This window comes from Lampris incognitus, chromosome 21 (genome assembly GCF_029633865.1).
Source record: "Lampris incognitus isolate fLamInc1 chromosome 21, fLamInc1.hap2, whole genome shotgun sequence".
Taxonomy (NCBI): Eukaryota; Metazoa; Chordata; class Actinopteri; order Lampriformes; family Lampridae; genus Lampris; species Lampris incognitus.
The window spans coordinates 12,919,112-12,938,869 of NC_079231.1; the positions used below are offsets into that span (position 1 = coordinate 12,919,112).

The window sequence follows — 19,758 nt, forward strand, 5'->3', positions numbered from 1 at the left end:
AGGGGGATGTAGTGTGTGGGAGGATCATGCTATTCCCCCCAGTTTCTCACCCCCCCCCCCCGACTGACCAGAGGAGGCGCTAGTGCAGCGACCAAGACACATACCAACATCCGGCTTCCCACCCACAGACACGGCCAATTGTGTCTGTAGGGACACCTGACCAAGCCGGAGGTAACATGGGGATTCAATCCGGAGATAGACCGCCACGACGCCCGGATGCTATTTCCTGCGGGGAGATCTGTTCAAAATGATGCCACTGGTAAATCTTTGAATCTGTAAACATGGGAGACGCCACACCTCTCCAGGCAGTAAAGACGGAGAAGTGTGAAAGTGCTCGCCGATGGCCAAGCAGAAGCACAAGAACAAGGAAATGCTCCTTGCCTCACCAGGAGAGAAGATGAATATTTGATGATGCAGACTACATGTCTTGAAGAGAAATTGTGTAGGCATGGCTATTTGTGGAGTCAGTTGTAGTCGCCGTGCTGGTTTTCTGTTGTTTTAGGTCTGTAACGTTTGATGGAAGGATCGTCTGGTTGCATCCATATTTTTCCCCTATATGCTTACTCAGAATTCATATTGCTGATGCATGGAGTAGCAGCTACTACACATACGCAAACCATTGGACATGCTCATGGTAATTTATACCAGATGTTGATTTTCCAAGTATGTTGTGTTTTTGGGTGGGTGTATGTGCGTGAGTGTGTTTGTGTGTGTGTATGGCAAACATTTTTTTGTTTGAATGTGTGTGTGTGTGTGCATGCTCTCACCTCTTTTGTATCCTGTGCTGCGTGCATACTTGCATGCATGCGCCTCTTTCTCCGTTTCCGTTCACTTTATGTGGCGGGCACATGTTTGCGTCCGTATGTCCTGGGAGTTGAGTCCTCTGCCCAGCTGTCAGCCGGAAATTGGTCCAGATTGGACGAAACCAGGGAGAGACGGCGAGAGAGAGAGAGAGAGAGAGAGAGAGAGAGAGAGAGAGAGAGAGAGAGAGAGAGAGAGAGAGAGAGAGAGAGAGAGGGAGGGAGGGAGAGGGGGGGGGGTTAGCAGGATGGAGTGAGGTTAAAGATCTGCAGATCCGCCGGGGTAAAGGTATTGATCACACGGTGGAGAGCATGGCAGTGAGATTTGAGAGCTGTTTGTTTTAGTGCCTGGGCAGATGCTGACCCGGTGGCCTTGGCCCTCATAACCCTGCACAACCAGCCAAGAATCTCGTACAAAACAGAAGATTAGGGTCAGTTATGCGCTAAGGGGGGAGAAAAGGGGGGGGAATAAAATTCTGGTCGGGAGCGGCGATGCCCGCTGGCGTGATCCTCTTACCTTGCATGGAGATCGCGCCCTTAGCACATTGATCAGCACAGCGAGCAAGCCGATTACCGAAAACATTTCACCTAATTTCCCCCCCCCCTTCTGTTTTTTGACAGGGGACACACAAAAACCGGAATGGAGATTGGGATGATACGCAGAAAGAGAAAATAATTTTAATGCATGAAAAAAAATGCTTTTCAGGACACATCCAACACAATGGAATCAACATCTTTTTTATTTTCTACAATTTTTTTCTTTTTTTATAACGAGCCCGGTCTCACCAATCTGCGTACAAATAACACCATATTACACTTTCACACTGCGCAAGCCTCGCTGGTGACGTCATGACCGTTCAAGGTGATGCGTGGTGTTTGGACCCATCAGCTCTCCACAGATGTTAATGGAAAGGACTAGCATATCATCTGCACGCGAAACTGGATTTTGGCGTATGCAAAGTGTAATATCATGTTATTTGTACGCAGATGGGCGAGACCGGGTTGTTTACAACACAATAAACCCGAGGTCGCTCAGTTACATCGCATCATATACATAAGAGCTGTCAGTCACAGAATGGTACACTTTCATTCACATTCACTATCATGTTTCACAATTGCATTTACTATAGTTTCAGTTGTCAGGCTCTCCACTAGTCAGGTGTGTATCCCATTTAGTCCAACACTCTTCCCCTTTTCCTTTCTGTAATCTTAAACCGTACGTCAAATATCCATTGGATCGGGATAGGAGGCTCTTTAAGAAGCCAGCGGCTTGTAATTGCCTTCTTGCTTGCTTGCTACCATGAGAATTTTTAGTAAATATTTGTCTCTCGGGCGTCCGGGTAGCATAGCGGTCTATTCTGTTGTCTACCAACAGGGGTATCACCGGTTCGAATCCCCGTGTCCCCTCCGGCTTGGTCGTGCGTCCCTGCAGACACAATTGGCCGTGTCTCTGCGGGTGGGAAGCCAGATGTGGGTATGTGTCCTGGTCGCTGCACTAGCGCCTCCTCTGGTCGGTCGGGGCGCCTGGTCCGGGGGGGGGGGGGGCTGAGGGGAATAGCATGATCCTCCCACGCGCTACGTCCCCCTGGCGAAACTCCTCACTGTCAGGTGAAAAGAAGCGGCTGGTGACTCCACATGTATCGGAAGGGGCACTTGGTAGTCGGCAGCGACCGGGACGGCTTGGAAAAGTGGGGTAATTGGCCAGGTACAATTGGGGTGGAAAAAAAGGGGGGGTAAGAATAATAATTGTCTTTCCAGTGCCTTAGATGGGTTTCCTATGTAGAAAGGAAGACAGGTCAACTCAACATAAACTACTCTTAGTGGTAGCTTGAACGTTGGCCCAGAAAGGTTGTATGCTGGGACAAGACCAAAAGATGAGTGTGATGTGCCATTAAGCACATCACACTCATCAATGCTGTTTCCAGCATTGGTTCTGAAGTCCAGTTTGTTTGGATTTATTCTTGGGGGGGTATGAAAAACCTCACCCGGTTCTTCCAGCAAATGTAATGAAATCTGGAATAATGGCATGCCTTGTACATTTATGCAAGGAGCACATGTGTGTGTGTGTCTGTCTGTTTTATGTATGTGTGTGTGTATGTGTGTGTGTGTGTGTGTGTGTGTGGGCGGGTGCTTTAAGAGCTGCAGTCTGCAAACATCAAACAGACGGGGCTTCTTCTTTTTTGTCTTGACTTCATCAAAGATGGCAGCTAGCATTTGCACCGGTTTATCAGGAGCTGGTACCTTTCCCCGTGCTTGCCTTTCTCTGCCCCTCACTTCCCCTCTATCTGTCTTTTTTAACTCCCCCTACAACTCTGCTGGGAATCTACCCATAATGCTCGGTGAGGAAATTGCCCCATAAGGAACACAGAGCTTCTTAACTGGAATACCGCCCTAGGCACGCTCCAGACCAGCCGTTGAAATATTCACAAAGCTTTATTAATGCTGTTCCTTGTCGCCAAAATGCACTGTGTTGGGTGATACTGAGGATTATCGTGTTTTGCTATTGGGCTATTCAGTTTCTGACAAATTGTTAGCTGTCAGGATAGTCTATGTCACATAATGTGGCATAATGTGCCATCAGCTTAGTCACTTATCTTAGCCTTAAAAAATACCTTGGGAACTGTTTTAAATATTGTGAAACAAGGGTGCATGGACGGCTCTCTCTCTCTCTCTCTCTCTCTCAACATAGTCACCAACTGACCCATTTACCTAACAATATGGTCAGAGCGACTCTTGCCTCCCTGCCTCATAAGAGGTTCAAATTCAATTGTTTTAGCTTTGGGGGAAAACTCAAAATTGTGAATTCTTTGACTGGAAACTTGGAAAAAGAAATCCAGCACACGAAAGAGAAAGCATCAAAACGAGGTCCAACGGTTCAATTCAAAGTCATTGCACTCAAAAAAGTCAGTCCACTGTTGCATGTGTGTGTGGTTCAGAAACGTTTGCCTCACCTTTCACTCAACATTGGCCCCACCTGTCACTCAACATTGGCCCCACCCCCTGCAGGCCACAAGCATCACATACTTCACAGCACTCTTAGACGGTGAGTCTCAGTCCCATCCTCTGGTACCACATATTGTACAAGGTTGTGCCCGAAGACCCATGCATACCTGTAGTACATACAATAAAGTAGTATACTAGAGCATAAAGTTTTCAGCATGGACACACGTCGTGTACTAAAAACACCAGGATGTAGGATACTATTTTCACCGAATAATCTAGTATGAATGGACTGAAAGCCATTCTGGAAGAAAATGGCGACTTTGCGTGGTTACCATGTAGGTATAAGTTGCATAGGCCAAATCCGCTTGGAAGTCACCTCTGCTAGTTGACTGAGGATAGTATAATAGAATTGTTTCGCTGCGTACTAAAGGTATTTTGATATAACAGTACAAACTGAACAACATTTAGCATGCAGTACCTACATAGCGGTGTATTTCGGGCACAGCCCCATCTATTCCAGCTACTGGAACAACAGATCAATGTAATGAACTACCTGGCAGAATAGAAAGCCAACAGTACTCATAATACTTGAGGACCTGATTGAAAACCACTGGTCTGGAATGACTCCAACACAAAACATAACAGTGTTTTGTGCTCTCATTACTCTTGGTACTTCTGACGCTATGGGAATGGATCGTACATGTGGTGGGTCCAAGGTTTTGGTCTGGTTCAGCTCTGTGATCACTGCCGATCCTTCGCGTTGGCCCTTGGGGTCCAAGAAGAGTTCACACTCGTGTGTGTTTGTGTACACGTGTGAATGTGTTGCAGTTGTGTGTGTGTGAGAGAGCTAGAGAGAGAGAGTGAGAGCGTGTGTGTTTGTGTGTATGTGTGGTTGTATGCTTCCGTGGGTGTGTGGGTGGGTGGGTGTACAACGTGTATGTGAAGAGCGAGGAGGCTTTGATGGGCTACGCTGCTGCCTGAACTGGGTCGTGGGTAACGCGTTGCCATAGCAACTGCTGTTCGCCGGCCCTAGGGCCAAGACACTCAGCTCTTCTTCGTTCGCCCTACCTCTTTTCTTCTCTCTCTCGCTCTCTTTTGTTCCCTCCTTTACCGGTCATGTTATCATGTGATAGTGTGTTTTGCTGTATTAATTGTTATGTGATCATCTATTTCTTTTTACGTGCTGCTCTGCTTCCTGTGCTGCTGTCCTGGCCAGGTCTACTCCCAAGAGATTTCTGCTGTCAGTGGGACTAACCTACTTAAATAAAGGTTAAATAAAATAAATAGACTCTATGGCTGTGTGCCTCTTGCTCCCCACTCCCCCTGTGCCTTTCTCTTGCTCTCTGGTGGGGTTCATTTTTCATGTGTCCGTCTTTCCCTCCTCCCTCTCTTCTCATACACCCTCTCTCCTACCCTATAATCGCCCAACCCCTCTCACCCTCCCCCCCTCTCGGCACTGGAAGTGCTGATGAGAAAACAAAAAGACCGAAGCTCTATTATGATTTCTCTCCCACCGGCTTCCAGCGAGCTGTCACTCAACAGCGAATTCAACTTCTCGCGCCAGCTCCGGACTGGCTGTCTTTACCTGCCAATCATATGATCTATTTTGTGAGGAGAAAAGGCCTTTGTGTGTCTAAAAAAAAGAGAAACTTAGAAAAAAAAGATTGTAAATTCACAACGGATAGGGGAGGGAATTTGCTCATTATTGCCACATTAGCTTATCAAATCGGAAGCTTTTTAAGGGCTCGGCAGACCAGGACCGTAGCCCCCAGAGGCAGTTTAAAGAAGAAAATACCACAGTTTAATGAATGTCATTCACCACACTAAGCCATTTATCCTCATACTCGGCCTCTTGAATCGCGGTTTCCTGAAAACAAGCCAGAATTTCTGGCTGTCCAAACACTCAAGGCAGGTCGCTCTACGTTTGATCCTTCAGTTTTGTTGATGATGAAACGAGTTCGTTTGCACTGGGAAAAAAAGTACAGGATGACATTTTGGTGCTAATTTGCTGTAAACTAACAAGGTGCAAATAAGGAAGAGCAAAAGAAATAAAGACTTCTTGCACATTTGGATGTAAGAAAAAAACAAACTTCAATGCGTGAAACCGATTTAAGTCTTCTTTTTTTTCCATTTTCCACCCATGTGTGCAAGAATTCTGATTTCCTATAGACGGAGGTGAAATTAATGTAAAAAAAAAAGGACTTTAAGAGTCACGGCTAGATAAAGCGAAATGTCAAAGATGGACGCATTTATTTCCAGTGTAAATTATTTACAGGTTATTGTCAGAATGTTGCCCAACCGGCTCAAATTCGTCCCCGGTGTCGTGTCTAGACGGTAACCCTAGATTCATGAAACTTGTCTAGACGGTAACCCTAGATTTGCAAAACTCTCGCGGATTTTTTTCTTCTTCACTGTGCACGTTGTTTGTCATTACAACCATCAGAATAGACTATTCTGTAGAGAGGATTTAAGTTTACCGTGCATTGCAACAAATAGTCAAGTAGCCTGCAACAGCATGATTTATCACTTTAGGGCTTACCTGTGAATGTGTACAATGGTGGTTCCTGCTAATTGCACTTTCTATTTATCTGACATCTAGGCCAAGCAGCAAGGATGAGGAGGCATTTCAAGTGCACCGATTTTTGTTAATGTTCTCTCTTTTTTTTCCATTTTGTAGCCATATAGGCTACTATTGCTTATGTTCCTCTTCATGTGTATTCTAAGAGGATGCAAAGTTTATAGTACATATGGAAAGTACTTAAAAGTAATTCAGACAGACATTACAATACAGCAACAATATTCAATAAGTTTTTTTATCTTTAATTATATAGCCCCCACCACCACCACCACCATCGTCAACATGACAATAATAAAACAAGAACACAAGAAACGTCTTACATATGGCCGCAGGACAGCAAGTTGGACTTTAAGCTTTTGACAGGCTGTAACAGATTAACTGATTTATGCATCTTTCTGGCCATCTCTGCACGACGGCCAACTCTGCCAGAGGATCGCAGTTTTTGCCGGCATTTTTTCAGAGGGGGTGTATACAACATGGCAAGGGGGCCATCGTGTGGAGTATGTTGTCTGACGTTCTCCAGAACGTCCTCTAATTCCTCTATCATCCTGTCCATGTAGCTTTCGTCTTGGAGGTGGTAGATCTTGTCTGCTAATTGTTGTAACAGACTACGGCACTTCTGGCGCTTCCGTGCTTTTGTTCTGGGGCTGGTGAGGACTGTGGAGCTGGAGGATGATTCTGGAGAGCGGCAGCCTGCTTGGTTTTGTTGCTTGGAGACGGAGGGTTCGGTCTCTGTTGAGTGGCAGCCAGAATATGATGGCATAGAGGTATCTGAGCCGTTAACAGACTGCCCTAGGCACACCTCATCGAGCGCAAACAGAGGGTTCTCTCTGTATGTGAGGCAGAAACTATCCCAACTCGAGCCAGGTACCAGGTTGAACACGGCACAAAAGTGCTTACATGGGAGCAGGTTTTTATGCCAGTCTTTACATGTACATGATGGCATCCGACTCTCGGATCCAAAATACACAGTGCACTGTTGTGGTGGTATCTGACTGTTGACTTTGAAGCTAGCCTCCCCTGCAGATGTTACTTGGCCCTCTGTGAATATCAGTGACTCCTGGTGCCTGGTCATGATGTGCTCAGCCACAATTTTTGGTTTGTCTCTGAGGTACGGCGGCACATTTTGGCTGTATACCTGGTAGCCACTTGAACATTTGGCATTCAATTCAATGTATCTGTGAGCAGATAAAGATTGAATTACTTCATACCATATTATATATGGTTAGGACCATATGTATTTGGGCAATAGGTGGGTTTTCATTAACCTGCTTGATGTACAATTTGAAAGTGCGAACTAAAAAAACGAGTTATGGAAACACGTGAATTTCGAAGAAAAAAAACCCATTGCAAAAACGTTTATACGCTCGCATGAGGTGGTGTTTCAGATGATTTGACAAAGCAGTGTTTTGCAAAACTGAAATGGAAACACACTTTTTGCATTTAAGTCAAGGTAGCCAGTTTATGAAGAGCGATGGCTATGCGCTTCTTGGTTGGAACTGGCATCCTCGGACATGATACGCAGGGGTCCTATTGCATTGCATAACTCATCAAATGTTAAGCGGGTCATTCCAGTGCGGACAATGACCCCCCCCTTCCCCTCATAAATTCCTTGATATGTGGCCGCTACTAGATATGAGGTTTGCCTTTCCATCACTGCATGCATCACATGCCCTCGTCGCCGTCGATTAAACACTCTCTATTGCAGTGCATGCAATCGAAATCACGGTGCCAACACTTACTTATCAGGACTTGGAGATTCATCGCGGCATCACCAGGAGAAAGTCCAGCGTTAATCGCATAATATTACTCGACTGAAACACAGACCATTCGCAATTGTGTTTTGTCAACTTTTAAAAAAAATTGCCTCCTGCAAAACTGCAATGGAAACCCACCTAATGACATTTGTTATTTTGGTCTTCCAGCACATATGATTTGAAATTTCAGTGACAGTTCACTGCAAAATCAAAAATACATGTTTTTCTTCTTACCTGTAGCGCTATTTATCCATCTCGATCGTTTTGGTGTGAACTGCAGAGTTTTGGAGATATGAGCAGTTTCATGTAGGTGTAGTTCAGTCTAAGAAATCTAAGAAAATTGTTCCTGCTAACAACAAGGTCTGTGGATTATATTGAGTAACTGGGTCATGATTTCTGGAAAGAGACGTTGCTGCTGAGTTATTCAAATGCATTTTTTGATGCTTTGAGGAACACAAGCCGAGTGCCATACGGTTCCATTGTATTTGCGAGGGCAAGGCAGACATCTCTACGTCCAATATCTCCAAAATTTGGCAACTCACACCAAAACGATCTAGATGGATAGATAGCACTACAGGTAAGAGGAAAAACATCTGTTTTTGATTTTGGGGTGAACTGTCCCTTTTAATGTTTGCGCTTGAAGTGCAGACTTGGTATTTACAGCCATAGAGTACATAATATAACAGAAATATGTGTCAGTCTCTCTCTCTCTCTCTATATATATATATATATATATATATACAGTTTCAAAGTATTCATGCTTTGAAACTTAAAAAAAAGTGATGATTTATTATTATTATGTATTAAGTTATGGTTAGTATTTACAATAAGAGAGTCAGAGGACAACAAAGGAGCCAGGAGACGCAAGTAACATGCATATGAAATAAGATGCAGTAACAGGAGCCTAACACTACTTTTGTGTTTTAAAATTTATTTTGGTTTTCTGTCTTTGGTTTGTTAGCCCTTTTTTGTATTCTTACCTTTCATAAGATCTTGGAAGGAAATCCTGCACAATCACAGTGATGGTGTCACTGAGACTGCAGTTCTTGTAGCCCTCAAGGTACGAGTGTTTGAGTGTTGCATTTAGTCTCTCAACTCCACTGTTTGCGTAGACAGCCACCCTCAGATCTTCCTTCTTGAATGCATTAACCCATCTCTATTTCAGGACATACAATGTCACAAAATCCTATAACAGTCATATTCACAAGGAATTAAGGGTGAATGAGTTTACTACAGTGCTAGTGAAATGCAAAATAGGTTTTATCTTCAACCTTTAAAGGTGCACTGGCCTAAAACGTTGTTTAAAGCTGTTTATAATTTTGCTGTACAGGAACAAAAACAAGAACTTTGAACTAGAAGTGTACACAAACCTCTGCTTGGCAAAGCCATGTGGTGTGGAACCATTCTCTCAGCCGCTCGTCTGTCTGCCAAGCAGGGTGTTGTTTGAGGAATAGGGTACTGTTTTCAAATTCTTCAGCTGTCCCAGAGTCCGCAATGGCCCGAAGCATGTTCAAAACTTCCTCCTCACACGTCACTCCATGATCCTTTTTTCTTGTCCATTCTATCCACGCTTTCTCCCGGTGAAAATCGCAGAGGATCACTTTAGAATCTAATAACAGTAAAGGTACAGGCTTTTCACTGCTGTTGATAGTAAACTGTCAGTTTCAATTACAGTTATATTTCCCACTATATTTCCCAATACCTTCTTAGTTCGCTTAAATATAATCATTGATTGTATCTTATCCAACTTAACGGCGAACAGGAAAATCAAGAAAATGTGTTGCATGTATCAAATGGTTTGTAATAAACAGGGTGGTGTGGGTAAACCCTAAGTAGGGATGTCCCGATCCGATATTGGTCCAGAACGTTGGATCGGATATCAGAAGGGAGAAAAATAATATGTTCCGATACCTCCTCAATACAAACCATGGGAAAATCTAGCTTAAACCACTGCCTAAATGCTTGCATATTAGCACTTCCAGTGCTGCGCAACATCCGGTTAAGCACTGCAGCGTGTCAAGCGATAACAACAGCAGTAGCCATATGGCGTTTAATTAGTCTCAAACTCTGCACACATAAAAACCAGACATGTGCACATTATACAAGTGCACAGAACAGTATCCGCGAGCGGAAAAGCATCCTCGCGAGTGAGCATTTCTCCTCTGCGTGCACAAACGTGGTCCCACAAGCACAGGGCTGTGAGGAGCGTGAGCTTGACCCTCCCTACATGCTCGCAACTGCGCAACACCCGCTCGCTCATCAAGTTGACTTTTGAGACTTTGGAGGTGGGGATGGAATAGATAGGGGGCTGATGTCTCTGCTCCTTTAATTGGTCACTTTGAATACTGACCATGACCTTTGATTGGCTGTTTGGGTTGATCATGGACACAGTCGAAGACAGGCAGTTGAGAGAACAATAATTTTCATGGGGCCATCATGTCGGAGCAAGTAAGTTTTACACTAAGTTAACATCTTTCAGAGATCCCATTTTAGTATTGTTTGAAGGTACTGATTTCGTTTACTGTATGCACTATAATACTCTGTCAAACAATATTAAAATGGGTAGCAGTCTTTCATTGAACAAAGGGTAGCAGTCTACACTGGGGAAGTATTTGTTTTCCATTTGAGTGAGATGTTTTTAGGTGGCTAATTGGCCATCATAAGCAAAGTGCTTCCATATAGTATATTATCATTGTTATTATTATTACTTGTTCAAGAGTAAAACAAAGTATCGGATCGATATCGGTATAGACAGATAGCCAAACCTGTGGTACTGGAAGTGAAAAAGTGGTATCGAGACATCTCTAGCCCTAAATAATGGCCATAACAAGTGAGGCAATACAGTTATTTTATGTATTTTTATCTTCTAATTTACTATGTAAAAGTTAATCTTTCTTAAAAAATTGAATTAAGAAATTGAACAATTTAAATATTTACCCATGAACACCTCTTTGAGAGCTCCAATGTCTGCCTCACAGAAATCAACCATGAAGTGGGATGGATTCCAGTCTGCATTCCACTTTTTGAACACCTCCAATGCCTCTCTGATGTCCTCCTTCATTTCAGACTGTGTGACGAAGACTCCAACCACAATGTAATTTACATTAGTCCTCACACAGAGGAAGAAGAGGGGTAACGAATACCTAAGAGGCAAATTAAGTAGATTGGAATTATGCATTCCCCAGTGCACCACTAACATTTTGAGGGTGGATTCAATGATCACAAATAAGCAATACATTATAATTTCAGCAGAATAGTCATGCAGATCTGGGATAGGCTCCAGCATTCCCGCGACCGTGAGAGCAGGATAAGCGGTTCAGATAATGGATGGATGGAAGAAAAATTATAAATACAAAATAGTCTGCGTAGGTATGAATGACCTAATGAAGGTACAATCATTACATTACCTGCATGTACGATACGCTGCATCAAGCAAGCACATTTGTTGCCCATACAACACCAAAAGCCTCCTCTGCCATGGGGTCTGCAAACAGAGGAGCAACTTCTCAACAGTGCCGTCATCCCTGTTCTGAGAGGGTCTGTACTCAATAGCACATCCCTCTTGCTTCCATGACTCCACAAGGTCCTGGAACACGTGAAGGCTAAACATTATTTTAATGTATGTAGTTTTTTATAAATTTCTCTCATGCACTACATGTATGTAGTATGTATACCTGTGTTTACATCCTTTTTACACAATACACATACAACTATTATGTAGAATTTCAGCAAATGTAGACCATCTTGTCAAACTTGCTTAACACAGACTTTTCCTTGGTGGTCAGACTTACACACAGCTCTGTGCATGATCTCCACATTGCTGCTTGTTGTTTGTCTGGAAGAACAGCATCCACAACACAATCTTTACCATCAATGGGCTCACGCACTTCTTCTGCCTATAAGTTCAAGCAGATCAAATTGATATCACCAGCAATATCTTCAACAAAGAAACAGGTAGTGGATTGATAAGCATAGCTTGCGCTGCTTGCCATAAGAGTTGGCAGTGCCAAACAACTGCATATACAATATTTACAAAGAAACCCTATGGGAACTGAAACAAGAACTTGTAAGGTCAAACCCAGAATAAGGCACAAACCTTTCCAACAATGGGGTGGTTTTTATGCTCTGTCACATGTGGGAAATAAGCAGCGAACATCTGCTCTGTTTCCACATGTGATGGGTCTTCTTTTAGCGCTTTTCTCACAGCTGCCGAGTTTTCTCGCCTCTGATATGGGGTGTCCTTATTTATCTAGAAACACAAAACTCAGAAGTAGTACTCAATTCTATTCCACTTTTTGTGATTGTTTAGTATGAAAGAACATTGTAAATATGGTCTACTAAGAATGGAAAAAATTGGATGTACAGAAAGCACAGGAATATTGGAAACATCGTCTTTCTGATGAAAAAATAGTGGTCTATGTTAGTCTCACCTTATAATCAGGAAATCTACATATATGCACTGCATATATGGCTGCAGGACAACCAGTTTTTTTTGTGGTCTGCATCAACTGCCTGGTCTCCGTAAACATATGGTCTTCTTTGTGATGCTTTGCCTGAAAGAAATCATCATTAGATAGCATTGATTCAGTCAGCAATATCCAAAGACGGAGTCCACCACCAAGTCCATAACCTTTTTGTTGTCCTGAAAGACAGTTAACATGTGTAGGCTACACCTTTAATGTTTAGGATAGTTTTCGACTCAGTGGATCTGGAAGATGCAGGCACTGCCAATAATCCTTGACAATGTCAAAACAGTGCATTTAGACACAATATCACAAATAGCCTACATATTCAAATGTAGTTTCCTGGAACTAAAAACCTATGGTTTTGTATTTTTTAGATGTGAGTGTATGTTTATCATTACAAATGTAATGGACAACCCCCCAAAACACACACACACACACACACACACACACACACACACACACACAGGAAAAGAGCTAGCCTATCTCAAATCATTAACAGCAAGATGGTCATATCTATGGACTAATATATGGTAAAGCCAGCGCTGTGAGGGAGAATTCCTTACCATTTTCTCCTCTCGCTTTCTTTTATCTGCGGCATGTTTATCTCGCCCCTGGTGGCATATGAACGTTTTTGTGCCAAGCACAACTAAGGGCGTGCCATCAAATGGGACCGTCTTTAGCTGCCAGTGGACAGCCTTTCCCGTTGCACTGAATTCTGTAAAGCGAAAATACCTCAGATTTGTCTCTAGATGGAACGGGCAATGCGCATGTACAGCACCGTAACTTTAACTGACAGCTACAAATCAAATCAAAATCAAATCAATTTTATTTGCATAGCCCAATATCACAAATTACAAATTTGCCTCAGTGGGCTTAACAGCAACACAACATCCTGTCCTTAGACCCTCTCATCGGATAAGGAACAACTCTCTAAAAAAAAACCTTTAACAGGGAGAAAAAATAGGAAGAAACCTCAGGGAGAGCAACAGAGGAGGGATCTCTCTCCCAAGACGGACAGCGTGCAATGGATGTTGTGTTCACGCTATTTACATAATACAACATTGAAAGATAACAGAATTATAATGGACACATATAATAGAGACAATAACATTGTGGTAGCGTTAGTTAGCGTTAGCGTAATGGTAGCTCACTAATGACTTTGATTGTCGAATTTACCAGTTTTTCCAAACAGTTTGTCACTCTTTAAAACAACAAATTTAGTCTTGGTTTTGTCCTCGTACGAATGCAGATGCGCCTCAAACTCAGCGAGACAAGAATATTTTGAAGCGGCCCCCGTTATATCTGCCATTATTATTATTAATGTTAATAATACTTTTGAGTATTTGAAAATCGCTATATACGTTTATTATTATTTCCTCTTCTTCCTCGTCGACGTCGTCTTTCTTCTTCTTCGTTTTTAGTGGTGGTTGGCATCCGAAATGTCGCATTACTGCCATCTACTGGATTTTAACTAAAATATCCACCGACTACATCATAAGTCCTTCCCACCAATTGCTCACTCTGCTCTATCTCTTAGGTTTCTGAGAGGGACTAAAAGCCTCTCTCAACAGCTGCTGCACACCTTCTCCAGAAACTCCCACATCACTCAGAAATCTCCTTACTGCATCTACAATTATGTAAATTCTCTCAGATTTTCTCTCTACTCCAGCAGTACAGTTAATTACCATTGCCCAAAAGGCCAAAAACTTCACCTGATCCTTACAAAAGTAAAACTCAGCATGCTTCCTGACTGACTTGTCCTCCTTCTTACCTATTTCTTCATGTTTAGTTCTTTTCTTAGACCGAACCCTGATTACTTCTGCCTCCCTAACTCTTTCATTTAGCCTCCCATGCTGCATGGATTACCTTTGCAAAGAAAACACCCTGAATCTTTTTCAGTTTCCTTCACACTCATTCCCCCACATTTAAAATATGTGGTAATATCACTACATACAAGTAAACTACAATTTCCAACAGTTTTTACAATGCAAAGGTTTGGGAACATACTGCCTTACTGGGTACAACACATGGTCCAAGAACACAATCAGGCAAGTACTCCAAGTCAAAGTGCATCATAACAGATTTAGTCTCGCACTTCGCACTCGCACTCACTACTTCGTCAATCCTGTTCATTCTATAGTTGTCAGTCACCCTGTTTACACTCTTTAAATCTCCTTGCATCCACTCTGCATGAAACACCATCAACGACACCTTTTATTGGCGCTTTCTTGTTGAGCGGAAAACATGACACTGTATATATTTCCCAGCCAGCACCCAACACCATGATTTTCAAGGCTCTTTCCATCTGTGACTTTGACATACATTCATCAAGCCAGATGTTGATCATTTTAACTTCACCCACTTCTTCCTTAATCCATCTTGCCACAGTGTGCTTTACTGACAAAGCCCCACACCCAGCACCTTCTTTTAAACCCTGAATCTTCATTCCAACCATGTAGGCTTCTTTTTTCATGTTCACTCTCACTCTGATGTGATGAATCTACTTTCTTTTTCTTTCTCTTCTCTGAGGCTCTCCCGCTGCTAAATTCAAAATTCCCCACTTCCATTTCCCTTGCTACCGCTCCATTTTCCGACACCATCCGCCTCCCTCGACCGCTTCCTCCACTTCAGGCACCATTGCTATTATCATCCATTATCTGCAATTGTCAAGCACTACTGTGCTGAATCAAGTGTGCATGTGCAAGAGTTTTGCAAATCTAGGAGAAGGGTCCAACTGCAAACCTCCCTCCTGAGGGCCCAGTCCTGTGAGCCAATGCGGTTAGTAGTAGGATCCGGACAATTAAGTACCTCTGATTGGCTAACCCTAACCCCACCCTACCTCTAACCTTAACCAATCAGAGTCGGAGGGGTCTGAGGAGAGAGGTCTGAGGTGCTGCAGCTGGACCCTCTTGAAATCTAGGGTTATCATCTAAATGCGACCCCGGCCTCGGGTTAAGAAATGCTGTCATGGAGCACTCGCTTGCGGCCGGAGTTACCCGAGCTTGACACGGCATTGTGATGAGAGGGTGAAATACTGTCTGTGGTCTCAGTGATCAGCTCCAGTTGTCTCCCTGTAAGCATGCAGCTGCCCCACAGACATATTTCAACTTGAGGAGACGGTAAAACAGGGGTCATCTGTCTAGGTGACACGAGAGAGAGAGAGAGAGAGAGAGAGAGAGAGAGAGAGAGAGAGAGAGAGAGAGAGAGAGAGAGAGAGAGAGAGAGAGAGAGAGACAGCGAGGTGGAGGCAGCAAGACCGAGTGAGAGACGGAGTGGGAGCGATGGAGCGGCCTTGCTGTGCCACCTAAATTCTAGTCTAATGAATAGCCCATTGATTTCCATTAAGGCCGGCTGGGGCCGACCATTCCAGCCTGTCTGGTTCCCATTAGCGCACTTTTAAAGTGGAGCTGACAAACAGTCAGCGGGCATAGCCTCAGGCACACTGGATGAGAGGCCCTTTTACGGAGGGCAATCACATAATAAATTGCTAGAATAATCTAGATCATCGAATCAATGATTCTTGCACTAAGTGTTACTTTGGTCGTTGCAAAAAGTAAAATCCTCCAATGGGACATGGAGGATTGATCCCCACTTTCCTGGTCATAATGGAGTATTCTGTCTCAAAACAACTGAAACTGGTCAAATCGCATTTTTAAGAGTCCAAATTATTTGAATTATTCATATGTGAAAGAGTCAGAGTGCAGCAACATTCATGTGAACACACTGTATAGGTTTCGGTTTTGAAATCTCCATTTTTTTTTCCAAGGGAGAGAAAAACGGGTCAGTGGTTTTGATGTAATTCAACTCATTTCTAATGCAGGCTAACGTGTTCCAAGCTCTTCCTTATAACGGGACATGTTCAAATGTGGCAAAAAGTCTGCACTGGGAAAATTCTTGAAACACGACATTTTTTCCCCTTTTTTGCTCTGAACAAATGGAGACATGTCATCTCGATCGGCAGACATTATTCCCTTGCCATAATAAAAACTATCACAGTCGGCCATGCAGTGCCAAGACCTTATCATCTCCACCTCTCCCCTGCATCCTTCCCTCATTAGCATTAATAGGATTTGGATCTATTATGCAACGGAGCTCGTCTCCGTTATGCAACCTGGAGAATCTTCTCCAGCCGTGCTCTCTGGAGCTGCTGATGAACATCTGCAATCTTAGTTGCAACCCTCTTTGGATGCTTCTTTTGCTATTAGATACTCCACACTGCATCGTACCTCATATAAATTAACATTATACTCGTAAATACTTGTAAGTTGACCTTATACTTGCAGAAATGTTGATGGAAATATAAGCAATGCACAAAGTTGTAAACAGCGTTTCGTCTTAAAGTCCAGTGCAAACAGTGCACCAAGTCAAATTGCATGTTATCTGTGTTCACAGTACACAGATAGTATGCAGTAACACAAATGAATGTCCCTTTGTGTGTCCGCCACAGCAACACAGTCTCACTCCCAACTCATCACATGTGGACGCTTGGTCAGGACCCCTCTTCGTCCCTTTGCAATGCTCTGGGTACACATTTAGTGTTAACTGTCAACGTGGAGGGTACAGAGGTAAACAGAGAGAGAGAGAAAGAAGAGAGAGGGAGGGAGTGAGCACAATAGAGACTGAAGCAACGTTACAACTGGTTGGTTTATTGATCAATCGAACACAACCATAGCACATTTTATATAGCCCATTTAAGTGACATCAACCTACCTCCGTCACTACCCAGCATGCATCACCCAGGGAAAGAATGATAAAGATTAAAAACGGCATATTATGAGCTGTTATTGTGCCCCACTGTAGGCCTGAGACAATGTTTAAAGCATTTGATGTATTGTGTTCTTTGGTCCCCCCTATCTGTCGGCACATAAGGGGCTGAAATCTGGGGTACGTTCAATATCAAGACGGTATGCACCATTTGTGTTACGATATGTTTACTCCAAATGGTGTGAAACGGTGTACAACAGACTTTGGGGTAGTTTGGTGGTAGTGTCACAGAAGTTATCAATCATCAGACGTGTATATAAACCCCACCGTATTAAAAAGTCATTGTGCAAAATGGATCCAACTAAAGTCCTTTTACAAATGCAAAATAAGAATTAACAGTTGGAAAAAAAAATTTAACACGTATTTAAACTGATTTCACCAGGCTCCAAAAAATCTTCCCCAAAACACAAAGAATGGCCTTCTCAGAAGTTTACGCTAAAAGGATACCCAGAGCATTGCAGAGTGACGAAGAGGCCATATAGCAAAATTGCTGTGGCCCGGACCCGTCCCACACCGACACTTCATCCGGGCCACATACCGCGCGATGGCACTTGGGCAGTCTGCTCCTGTTTGCCAGATCTGGGCCAGAACCAAGCCATAGCAATGCCGCATGTGCCACATATTTGCCAAAGGTGGCCCATGTTTGTTTTATTGTGATATCTGGGCCATATTCACCATTTACCACACGGGCCACTTCAGGGTCACATCCAGATTACATGTTGTCCAGAGCACCGAATCTTTGCCAAAAAAGGCCCACATTTGATTTTGCATATTTGCTATTATACATGTGGGCCACTTCAGGCTCAAATCCATTTTGTCAGGGCCAGAAGAAGGCCATCAGCGCCGCATCATTGCCTGAAGTGCCCCAAATCCAGATGCTATCTGGGAGGGTCCTGACCAAGCGTCGATATGTGACGAGTTGGGAGTGAGACTGTGTTGAAGGTCTGAAGGCCGAGGAAGCTGCCTGCCTTTAACGGCGGTAGTATCTGCTCAACTTGAAAACCACTGACAGCATTTGTTTTCATTGCATGGAGGCAAACAGATAGAGCTGTAATACAGTCATTCAAAATTGATGAAGAATTTTCATATCAGGCGATCCAATCCAAGGTTGAAAAAGCAGTGTATCTATCGTGTGTGTGTGTGTGTGTGTGTGTGTGTGTGTGTGTGTGTGTGCGCGCGTGTGTGTGTGTGTGTGTGTGTGTGCACACATGCGGTTGGAGCTGAGATAAGATCCCATGGCTCATCTGGAAGCATATCACCCTCCCACCCCCCTCCCATTGCCTGACAGGGTCCATGGATTGAGATTGAGTTTGAGGTTCATCATTAGCTGCCATGGGGTCTTAGCCTTTGCTTGAACTCCAGTGAAGCTGCAGTAAATCTCCCATGCACTCACAAGATGCTTTCCCATCGAGGGACATTACTGCCACTGCCCACACTGCATTGTTTATGACGCTCTATATCAACCTCTGTTGAAATGGGAGCAGTTTCCCTCCTCGATTCTCTCGGCAATCATTTTCCCACCCGGCTCACGCGGTAACTATAGGGAATAGCAGTTGAATTTAGGTTTTGCAGAACTTCAAACACCGAAGGAGAAATTTAAGGATATTTTGTATGCTCAGTGTTTGATTTTGTTCTCCCTGGGCTTTGCTGAGGAGGAAAAAAAATAAAATAGTGCACTTACACACACGCAAATAAGTCTGCATTTTAAATAATAATGCTTTCAAGGTGCCAATTGGAGTAGGTTGTCATGGAAACAGCAAAGGGGCACACAGAAAACAGTCTGATTTTTTTTTTCCTCCAGAGTAACTTCCTGCTTTGCCGGAGGAGCTATTTTTAATGCCTGTTATATAAGATGCAACTCCTGCTCTCAATAGAATGTGGAATTTTTTTCCCCTCTTTTTTTTTTTATTCCCTTTTATCCTCGCGACTAAGCCAAGAGCCGCTCGCTCTTCTGAGGATGCAGCATGCACGGCCAGGATGCAAAGCAAAAGAGCCCGTTTCCTGAAACCTGCCCTGCCAACAGGCCGGTAGCCTGCCTCATAACAACTCAGAGGATGATTCAGTGTGCCATCAAATTTAATGGGACGCAAATGTGTGAATTTATCACAGTCGTTCTCAGGACAATGCTCGAAGACGAGGAACAAAACGTTATCCATCATCATCAACATGAAGTCCAAGCGAGGAAAAACGAACTTAGAGAGGAAGATGCTGTCATGTCATAGTCCACTTTACAATGCCTTGCTCATATCTGAATTGTATTGAACTCTGCAGACACCCATAGATTGAGATGGGGGTCCCGAATAAGGGGTTAGTCAAGGTATAGAGGGGATTTTTCCGATGCTTTTAAAGCGGGACTAAGACAAACGCTATGGCAAAACTCAGACTCGGCCCTCATTTTGAGCCAGCAGGTGTTTGTAGCTGCACAAAACTTGTCGGGGGGGGGGGGGGGG

The 19,758-nt window shown here is 43.6% G+C and overlaps 2 protein-coding genes across 3 annotated transcripts in view; one reads left to right on the forward strand and one right to left on the reverse strand.

The window, feature by feature from the left end:
- LOC130131475 (neuronal membrane glycoprotein M6-b-like) overlaps positions 1–19,758 on the forward strand; it is a 42,625-nt gene that overhangs the window by 10,589 nt on the left and 12,278 nt on the right. The window lies entirely within an intron of this gene.
- LOC130131474 (uncharacterized) lies at positions 6,370–13,945 on the reverse strand. Of its 2 annotated transcripts, none has more exons than XM_056301156.1 (10): positions 13,721–13,945; positions 13,108–13,259; positions 12,509–12,631; positions 12,175–12,327; positions 11,870–11,974; positions 11,486–11,562; positions 11,016–11,221; positions 9,449–9,687; positions 9,059–9,234; positions 6,370–7,499 (listed from the first exon to the last, which is right to left on the reverse strand). In XM_056301156.1, the coding sequence occupies exons 1-10, from the start codon at positions 13,851–13,853 to the stop codon at positions 6,638–6,640; spliced, it is 2,226 nt and encodes a 741-aa protein (XP_056157131.1). In that variant the 5' UTR covers positions 13,854–13,945; the 3' UTR covers positions 6,370–6,637. The 2 variants fall into 2 exon arrangements, with proteins under 2 accessions (XP_056157131.1, XP_056157129.1); XM_056301154.1 differs by having other exon boundaries at positions 11,486–11,664.